General features: G+C 48.8%; 1 protein-coding gene across 1 annotated transcript; it reads left to right on the top strand.

Annotated features, from left to right (window-relative positions):
• Positions 1 to 8,418: 8,418 nt before the first annotated feature.
• Positions 8,419 to 9,387, top strand: LOC142003385 (olfactory receptor 51G2-like). The gene has a single exon (XM_074980298.1). It carries the CDS (start codon positions 8,452 to 8,454, stop codon positions 9,385 to 9,387), a length of 936 nt encoding a protein of 311 aa, XP_074836399.1. The 5' UTR covers positions 8,419 to 8,451.
• The last annotated feature ends 1,129 nt before the right edge of the window (positions 9,388 to 10,516 follow it).

Raw genomic sequence — 10,516 nt, 5'->3', positions numbered from 1 at the left:
AGGCAGGGCGGAGCCGTGTGTGTGAGGGATCTATGCGTGCTACCCAAGGACTTAAAAGGAGTGGAAATCTTCCCTAGGCACCCTGCACGGCTAGCTCCTGTCCCAGCCCAGCCCAGCCCAGCCCAGCCCACTCACTGTCGGGTGCCCCCCCAGCTTTTCAAAGTCCGAGGCAGGAACGAGGCAGGACCGTCATTCACTCTGTGATCTGCCAATGTGATCCTGCCTCTGCTGTACCTCTTCCCCTGAGGCCCAGCCCCTGCTACGCCCCTTTCACCAGAGATTGCATCCTCTATCCGTGTCCGAATCCAGACGGGGCCACGTTAGAGCCATCCACTTGGCTACGGCTACTGGGAGGAACGGCAGAGCCTCCACCTGCCCTTGTCAATGCAATGGGGGGGCCCTCCAGGATGCACAACCCTTGGAAGGTGGAGAGTTTGGGGTTCCCCAGGCAGTCTGAGCTCCCAGGGCAGCTCTTACCACATCCAAGCTCTGGCTTTGCCTGGGGACAGATCCTCGGACGAAGTGATGGGGCGGAAGGCAGGGCCTCCGGGGAAGACGTGGGACAGGGGTATGGCAAGCCTGAAACAAGGAAGACATCAGTGAGCTGAGCAGCAGGGGGTTCCTGGGTGAAGAAGATGGGACTGGATGGCAGCAGATCCTGAGCTCTGGAGAAGGCTGAATTATTGCAGCCCTGCAATGCAGCTCTTGTTTTGAGTATCCCAGCTGAGAGTCAGTCATGGCAAGTATATAAGAGGGAAGAGCAGAGCCTGAAGAGCTACCTCAGGCCCCAAAGGGGACTTTTGTGATGACTCTCATCTTCAGGGACATGCCCATAGTGGGCTGTGCTCAAGGAAGCTGTTACCAGCACACGGAGGTCAGCTCAGCCCCCAGGCAGCTCTAAGCTCTGCTGAGACAGGGGGACAACAGGGCAATGAATCAGCCCCCCTTCACTGGCTCCTGGCCATCACAGAATCATAAAATACTAGGACTGGAAGGGACCTCGAGAGGCCATCAAGTCCAGCTCCCTGGTCTCATGGCAGGACCAAGTACTGTCCTGGCCATGCCTGACAGACATTTATCTAACCTGTTCTTAAATATCTCCAGAGATGGAGATTCCACAACCTCCCTAGGCAATTTGTTCCACTGTTTGACCACCCTGACAGTTAGGAACTTTTTCCTAATGTCCAACCTAAACCTCCCTTGCTGCAGGTTAAGCCCATTGCCTCTTGTTCTATCCTCAGAGGCCAAGAAGAACAAGTTTTCTCCCTCCTCCTTACGACACCCTCTTAGATACCTGAAAACCGCTCTCATGTCCCCCCTCAAGCTTTGCAGTAAAAAGCAGGAGCGTAGCTGGCACAGCAGAGAATCCAGCCAAACCTGTCACTGCTCAGATGACTGGTTCTATGGCCTGGGCACTGCTTGGCGACACAGTCAACTTGGGCTTGAATTCCCTCGCTCTGTGTGACGGTGGGCAGGCCACTGGCTGTAAGAGCGGAAGTCACGAGTCAGAGAGAGAATGATCTGCAGAGCACTGCCTGGCAGAACAGAGCCCTGCTGGGCTGCCTCTGGTCTGATCCTGACCCCTCCCCTCTCCGTGAGCAGTGAGTGCCACTCAAGCAACAGAGCTACACCTTGCATTCTGCATCGAAATGTCCATCACCAACTATGGGAGGAGGTGGATCCGTGGGCGGGAGTTGTTTGGGTCCCGTGGAGAACCAGCAGCAGGCCTTTGGACCTGGGCTTGGGTCATGGCCATTTCTGTTAAGAAAATGCACAGCTCTGGTTACCTGAACAAGAGGAGACACACTGAGGCGAGCTGTGCCCGGCAGACCAGTCACTCTGAAAGCCAGCCACTGCTATGTCTGCTTGTCTGTGGCGTAACCCCTATTCCTTACAGATGGGGGCTCTGTCGCCCAGTGAAAAGGGACACAGTGTCTTTGCCACCGGTGAAGTGTGACCAGAAAATGTCCAAGAACTAACCCTCAGATTTCTATCTCTGGGTGCTCTGCTTGAGACACAGCCAGCAGAACCAGTTCTTGGGACTCTACTGGAAGTCTCGCGCAACTTCCTGCTTTCTTCAAAATATTTTTTTCAAAAAGCGAGTTGCAAACATGCTAGAAAACCCCAAGCACAAGGACCCCAAAGGCTGAGACACCAAAGACAAATAAAAGCAAATCTCACATAATGATATTTTAAAATCTCATTATTTTAAACCAACCCCATAATTTTTTGGTGGGATGGCCCATAATTTATGAATGGGGTTGGAAACACTGGGCTCCTAAGCTACAAGATCAGAAAAACAATGAGCAAAAAATATCAAATAGTTTTTAAAATGTATCAGAAGCAGGCAACCATTGGGACCCTGAGCAATTCAAGTCTAAAGGAGGTGAGGCTTCTGTAGAGAGATTAAACCCATTCGTTATACTGGTCTCCACTGCAGAGGATGTGAGGACGATTCCCACACCTGAGCCATTCATTTTAGTGACAAATGTGAGGAACTGTTGCATGTTGAGAAGGTTGTGATGCTGCATATCATTTTAGTGGCATAGAATCATAGAAACCGAGAATATTAGAACTGGAAGGGACCTCAAGAGGTCATCGATATTTATCCAATCATGGAGATTCTACAACCACCCTAGGCAATTTACTCCAGTACTTAACCACCTTGATAGTTAGGAAATTTTTCCTGATGTCCAACCCACACCTACCTCCCTTCCTGCAATTTAAACTCATTTCTTCTTGTTCTATCACTAGAGTCTCAGGAGAATAATTTTTCTACCTCCTCCTTGTAGCACTCTTTTAGGCACTTGAAAGTTGCCATCATGTCCTCCCTCAGCCTTTTCTTTTCCAAACTAAACAGACTCGGTTCTTTTAATCTTCTCTCATAGGTCACACTCTCTAGACCTTTAATCATTTTAGTTGCTCTTCTCTGGACCTTCTCTAATTTCTCTACATTTTTCCGAAAATGTGGGTCAACAGTCTTTTCCAGTTCTTTGTGTCTTCTTAGGGTGTGTTGGGCAGATTCCAAGGCATGCTGAAGACGAGAAAATCATAGCTTCCCACTGCTTAAAGGGAACTTACCTGATAAGCCCTCTCTATGCAAACCTTTTGCACAGAGACAGATTTATCTGGGACTTTCATCCCTTTTGGTGGTTGGTTTCCTGGCTGCTGTGACCTGGAATTACATCCCCCAGAGCTGAAATGAGTCAGTGTCCTCATTTTTCTAAAGGGGGTTGTAACCCCAGTTCTGTGCCTTGGCTGGGGAACACCAGAGGATCTGACCCAGCTGGACAGGGTGAGGGGTAGCCCCAGGAAGCAAGAAGCTGGGTGTCACTGACATGATCAGTACATCAGGAAACATCCCAATGGGTCTTCCGTGACTGTTTTTTTGATTAGCACTTCACATTGAGTGAAAATTTTCAGCGAATTATCCACAATGAATCCAAGATTTATTTCTTGAGCTGGAAAAGTGGAGGTTATTTTCTCCCTCATGACTAATTTTGAGCAAAACTAAATTGTTTCCTTTTCATCCAGTTCTTGAGTTGAGCTTTCATAGGAAACGGATCATTTTTCTCTGAAAGTACAGCTCCCAGGATGCTCTGTAGTTGCAACTGTCTGGACGGAGTCTACGGTTGCACTCCAAGTACGGAAATGTTGAAATTTCCTGCCCAGTTTCTGGCTGGCTACTGTGCCCACCAGCCACTCTAACCAGCCTTCCCGTCTATGTGTCCTCTCTACCTCGTACTATCCCCTTCAGCCAACCTGTGGGCAGTGGGACTGTGACAGGCCGTGGTAGCACATCTGTGATGAGTCTGTACTGGCAGGGTGTGGGAGAGGGTCCCAGAATAGCTGTGGAGGCCCAGAGATTGCAGGTGGGTGGTCCTGGGTGCTAGTACATTTCAGACATCTGTGCCTAACTTTGAGAATTCCTGGATCCTGGCTCCCCCTTTGCATTCTGGAGGGAGAAGGGAAGGGACTTCCCCTCCTGGAACAATGGAGGGAAATTTTCATGTTGGAAGCCTGGTGGAATCTCTCTTCTCTGGGCTGCACGCTGGGTTTGTAATGCAGGAAAGGAGGCTGCTGGTGAGAAATCTGGTTCAACGTCACTATTCTACTCTTGTATTTTGTTTTCATAGAGATCATAGTTCTGACAGCACCATCATTCCCCCTCGGCCATCCCTGCAGAGTTATGTGACTAACCGGAACCGCACAAACAATGGCGACAAGCCTGGACTCCACGAATGGAGCCTGCAGCAGGACTGGCAATTCAGTCTAGTTCCATAGCGTCACTACCTACCCCCGCTGAATTCACCTCCTGCAGTTTGCCACCTGTGCCATTGCTAAAGCTGGTGCACACGAAGCCAAGCAGCTGAGGTTCCCTGTTGGCCAAGTGGTCCCCAGGGGAATGTGCCAGCCTGCTACATAAGGGCTGTCACCTTCTTATGTGAACAGACACTGCCTGCTGCCCAGGAAGCCTCTTCGATGACTCCTTATACTTCCAGGCGAAGAGCTGTGGTGCCAGCTGCTCTCTGCCTAGCAGGAATTGGGTAGGTTGGCAGGTTTCACTATCTTTTATCTGCAAAGTGCAGGGGAAAGGCGGCCAGCTGTTTCCATATACAGATGTTCTTTGCAGTAGCACGCAGCTCTCACGTGGGCTGTTGTGACCAGGGACACGGCTGAGGGGCCAGCAACACTAAGTAGGGTGAAGAAACTGAGCTCGGAGGGCTGGAACCAGGATACTCTGGCTCAAGATTTCTCGGTAGGGTTGGACTATTCTAGTGGTTTGTGCACTCTGGGCCAGTCCTGCCGGAGGCTGAGTGAGTGAAGACCCCCCCGGAGAATATCGGTGACTAGTTCCCAAATCAGCTCAGGCTGCTGGAAAATTAGTCAGTAGATTTCTTTTGTAAAGTTTCAGTCTTTGGCTGGATGGGGCGGGCAGGAATTCAGAGCTCTGATGCCTTGTGGTAAGACGTTTGATAGGACACATTGCAGCCCTGTCGATACCCCTCATAGTTACAGAGCTACCTACGTCTCTGCCCCCTCTGCGCGAGGAATGCCACATGCCGGGCCTCATACCCTGTCCTCTCATGGACGACAGTCCTGCAATGCTCCTGACCTCAGAGTGGGCCAGGGAAGTGCTGCACCTGGGGCTTTTCCCTTTGGGAGCCTGTGAGTAGTGGGGAGGCAACCTTCTTGGAGCAACATACTGTTTAATCTGAACCCCAGGAATCATGTATGCCCTGGGAGCATAAAGGCTTTCAAATAAGGGCCTGTACAAATCTCTGAACCTAAGATTCCCCCCCAACTCTGATTTGGATCCAGGCAGGCCAAGGGCCTTCAGACTTCCCCATTGGTGTCTGCGCCTGTCACTCTGAAGAGTTTCTTAGCAACAGCTGCCCCACCTCTGCACGGACTCCCCACGCTGGCAAAACAAGCTGTGTAACGTGACCAGTTCCCGGAAACAGGCTCTTCTCAGCTTGCAGCTCTGGTGTGGACTCAACCCACCTGAAGTGCTCACTGAGTGGCGGCTTTTCTTGAGGTGCTGCTTCCCATCCTGCTTGTTTCCCAACAGCCTGCACTTAGACTCAGAGAAGCCAGACCAGCTTATCCTTCTACAGCTATGACAGAAACAGCCCAACAGTTAATGCAATAGAGTCACACAGCAAATATCACAAGAGCTGGGTGTAGCACACACGTTCGTTATGGCAGCCCTACCGCCATGCGTATCACAATGCTAGTCCTGGGGGGTATGGATTTTAAGAAGGAAATAGAGAGAGAGAGAGAGGGCAACAGGCTAGTTTCACGTGGAAAATGAATTTCTATTTCCATGAAATTCATTCCATGAATTTAGCTTTGAAATTCACTTCTTGCAAATCCTCATTGTGCCTGACTCACACATGTTGGGGTTACGAAGTGCTAGAGGTGAAAGCTCAGGGAATGAATATTTCATATATGGACCCCAAAACCTGTTACCACTCTGGATACAGGCTGCAGACTGACAGAAAGTGAGCCAGTAACCCAGGGACTAGATTGTGAGGAGGGCTTTGATAGCAGCCTTCAACTTCCTGAAGGGGGCTCAAAAGAGGATGGAGTGAGGCTGTTCTCTTTGGTGATCGATGGCAGAACAAGGACCAATGGTCTCACGTTACAGAGGGGGAGGTGTAGGCTGGATATTAGGAAAAACTAGTTCACAAGGAGGGTGGTGAAGCACTGGAATGCGTTGCCTAGAGAGGTGGTGGACTCTCCATCCCTAGAGGTTTCTAAGTCTCAGCTTGACAAAATCCTGGCTGGGATGATTTAGTTGGGGTTGGTCCTGCTTTGGGCAGGGGCTGGACTCGATGACCTCCTGATGTCTCTTCCAGCCTTGGGATTCTATGATTGCTTTCCAATGAGTGACTGAACTGGGACTGAGATGCTATGATATTTTCATTTTCTGAAGAAATGCAGATGTCTGACACTATATGTTAAGTCCCACTGTAGCATAAAGAAGAGCAGACTGGGAAAGAATGGGTTAAATTGTGTACCAAGGCATGGAAGTGTAACTGTTGAGTCAAACATTTTTATTGTAACACACGGTGTTTTTTTGTGCGGGTACTTGCTCCTATTGAGCAGCGGCACCTTGGCAGCCCCAGCCCTGGGAGTGGATGGGAAGTGGGGAGGGGAGCTGGCTGAATATCAGCTCCTCTTTTTTGTTTGTTTTTCATTTTAAAAAGCAAGCAGCACTGGTAAGATGAGTATTACAAACCAAACTCTCACGGCGTTCATGTATGTCGAAAGCCAGCAGTAGTGGTTTATAATTGCTGTAGGAAGGAGAGGTGGTAACTGCTGCTCAAAGACTTTTGCTTTAGCAACATTTCAGACATACTCCCCAGGCAGTGTGCAATGGGTTTAAATAATGGAGATACACATCTTCTGGAACTGGAAGGGACCTTGGGAGGTCATCTAGCTCAGTCCCCTGCCCTCTTGGCAGGGCCAAACTCCACCCTGGACAACTGTTTGCCCCAATCCCTAAATGGCCTCCTCAAGGACTGAGCTCACAGTCTTGGGCTTAGCCAGTCAATGCTCAAACCACTGAGCTCCCCCTCCCCTACGCTACTAACTCTTTGCTCAGTGAATAGTTGGATGATACTGTCTGCTGGTAACTGTTCAGAAGCTGTTTCTCATGCTTACATTCAGTGTTGTGCGCGCCATCGCTGGGCGAGACATTCCAGCAAGTCATGGGAGAACAGACCGGCTGGTCAACGTTTCAGTAAAGAGTCGAGCTGGGGAGCAGCAAAGGGGAATGCAATAGCAGTTGCATTTACTATTAGCCGGTCACCTCTTACATGAGTATGCCTGGTGGAACTTGCGTGCTCAAGTGGGTAGAAGTGCTAACCTCGTGTTTCTACTATTCACACATTAGTGATGGCAACACCCCTCCACCCCACGCCCAGTAACCACCAGTGCCATATTGAAACTTTATGGGGAGCGGATGCAGGTCCTGAGAAGTTTGTGAGATAATTCAACTCTCAGGAGTCAGACAGCACTGGACAGGCAAAGCACTTCAGCTTCTCTTGCAGGGATTCCCAGAGGTCACCGTGTATCATTGGGAGCATTTGTTAAAGGAAAGATGACAGCCCATTTCTGATAGAATCTATACACGCAAATCTTCAGTGATGTAGTTAAGTCAATGCTACTGAATGAGTAACCTGGGCCTAAGAATTTATCCCTTGTCATGCAAAGAGGCAGTGGCATGGTTTGATCCGGGAATGGTAGCTGTAGGAAGGTCACAACTAGAAAATCACACAGTGCTGATGTAGGCTGCAGAACTCCCAGCCACAAGATGTCCGTGGGGCCAAGAGATTCACAACATTCAAAGAAGGTCTGGGTGTTTATATGGGTAACCCAAAATCTAAGTACAGCAGAAAGGATTTGTTAAATGAAAGTTTTGGAAGGGCTCTAAATCTTCCCAGTTAACAGCCAAAATATGTCTAATTAGTGTGTGTCAAGGGGAAACTTTCCCTGGGAATGGGTAAACCCACAGCATCCTACTGAAGGGCTTCTTCCACTTTTCTCTGCAGTATCTGGAAGTGGCCACTGAATACTTGGCTAGATGGACAATTCTGACACAGTACTGCAGTGCCTATCTTGCTATTGGTAGTGTAAATCCAAAGCTGTATTTACTTATCTTTCTTGAGCTCCCAGGGGTCTCTCCATTTGCACTGAGAGCAGAAAGATGTCACATTAAATATAATTAACCAGCCAGCCTTCCTGAGCTAAAGTACTGTTTAATTCAAACACCAGGAATCATGTATAACATAGGAAAATAAGAGGGTGCTCAAGTAACAGTCTGTACACATATTTACACAGTTTATAAATATAATTGATGTCTCATTAAATATAATTGATTTTCCTGTTCTCTTTTCTCTCAGGAAGGAAAGTTCAAAACCACTTGGATCTTCCCAGTACGTTATGACAGTTGTCAATGACACCAAATTTCAATTTGCAGTTTTCCTTCTCACAGGAATACCTGGGCTGGAAGATATGCATTTCTGGGCAGCTGTACCTTTCTGCATAATCTATTTCATTTCAATAGTAGGAAATGCGGTAATTCTATTAATTATAAAAACAGATTCAAGCCTCCATGAACCCATGTACATTTTCCTTTCCATGTTGGCCATTACAGACCTTGGCATATCGATAGTCACCATGCCCACAATACTGGGCATTTTCCTATTTAACTTTAGGGAGATCAACATCCATGCCTGTTTTGTCCAGTTGTTCTTCATCCACTCACTTCAATTCATTGAATCCTCTGTGCTCTTGTTGATGGCCTTTGACCGCTTTTTTGCAATCTGTAACCCACTGAGATATTCTTCCATTTTAACCCTACCGAGAGTAGCCAAGATGGGGCTGGTGTTTGCACTAAGAGGGGTGGCCGTAGTACTCCCAGTCCCTTTTCTCCTGAACCGGTTCCGATACTGTCGAGCCAATGTCCTCTCCCATTCCTACTGCCTGCACCAGGACATCATAAAGCTGGCTTGTTCAGATGTCACATTCAACAGCATATATGGCCTGTTTGTTACACTCTTAACAGTGGGGTTGGACGTGTCGCTGATCTTCCTCTCTTATATGATGATCCTCAAAACAGTGCTGAGCATTGCGTCCCACGCAGAGAGCCTCAGGGCCCTCAACACCTGTGTTTCCCATCTCTGTGCCGTCCTGCTCTTCTACACACCAGAAATTGGCCTGTCTGTGATACATAGGTTTGGGAATAGCTCTTCTCACTTGCTTCAGATTCTCCTTGGCTATATCTACCTGCTTGTCCCGCCCCTGCTGAACCCAATTGTGTACAGCGTGAAAAGCAAACACCTGCGTGCAAGGATCATCCGGGCATTCCTCAAGTGAAGAGTTAGTTCATTACCTGGCTCCAGCACTGGTGACAAGGGAGATGAATACAAGAGCTACCTATTCCATCTTGGACCCTTATATCTGAGAAGACATCAGCTACTGATCTCCACTGCGTAGAGAGCAGATGTTAAAAATAATAGGGAGATTCACATCTCATAGAGCTGGAAGGGACCTCAGGAAGTCATTGAGTCCAGCCCCCTGCCCTCTTGGCAGGACCAAGCACCATTCCTCCTGAATGGTCCCATGACAGATTGAACTCATAATCTTGGGTTTAGGAGGCTAATGCTCAAGCCACTGAGCTATCCCTCGCCTGCCAGAAAACAGCCCCTAGAGAATGCAGGTATCAATCCCACTGCCTCTTGCATGCTAAGAACACACTATACCCTTTGAGCTAGTCCTCCTTCAAAGGGGAGCTCCTCTGGGATTTGAGCCCAGGTGTACTCACACTCTAACCAAGGATCACACCCCTAGATCAAACAGCTTAGAGCAATAGGGAAGGGTCTGAGAATGTTGAGGACAGTGGGGGAAGGAGCCCAAGGCAGGCAGTGATGGCGTTGGTGGACAGCCTGGGGGTCAGTGGGATGTTGGCTCATTAAGAGCTGTATCAGTTTCTTCAACCTCTGAATCCCACTGATACATTCAATAAAGGGAATGGATGTAGACGTTGTTTCCCATTTCACCCAGCCTGTTGCTATCCTGTCTCTCGTTAAACATCCATGGGCCATGAAAAAGATTCCAGAGCTGTTCCCTGATCCCAGCCCTGGCCCTTCCTGAGTGCTCTGGGCACTGTGTGATCCAGGAACATTGCAGCAGCTGTGGACAGGGGCCATTGAAGGGGCATGGACACCCCACCTTCCTTTGCGCCTTCAGCCATGGGATTGAGACTGAATCTTTTCAGAGAAAAGATGATTATAGGAGTCCCAGGAGATGCCATTCGGGTGTGGCCAGCCTGAACCAGTGCTGAGCCCGGCAAGCAGAGTTGTGGGGAGGTCCTCTCTCAAGGAAGAGGAAGAAGCCAAAGGTTAGTGGAGCTTGTGTTTTGGCGAAGACTGAATTAATGCAGTCCCACAAAGGGGCTCTTGTTTTAAGAATTTCAGTCTGAGATTATGACTGCACCGACACTATG

The sequence above is a fragment of the Carettochelys insculpta genome, chromosome 1 (genome assembly GCF_033958435.1).
Source record: "Carettochelys insculpta isolate YL-2023 chromosome 1, ASM3395843v1, whole genome shotgun sequence".
NCBI lineage: Eukaryota > Metazoa > Chordata > Testudines > Carettochelyidae > Carettochelys > Carettochelys insculpta.
Note: the sequence above shows the minus strand (reverse complement) of the source record. Positions and strands in the feature narration are given on the sequence as shown.

Coding starts and splice junctions, on each gene's coding strand:
- LOC142003385 (XM_074980298.1), top strand. CDS start 8,452: ATGACAGTTGTCAATGACACCAAATTTCAATTTGCAGTTTTCCTTCTC.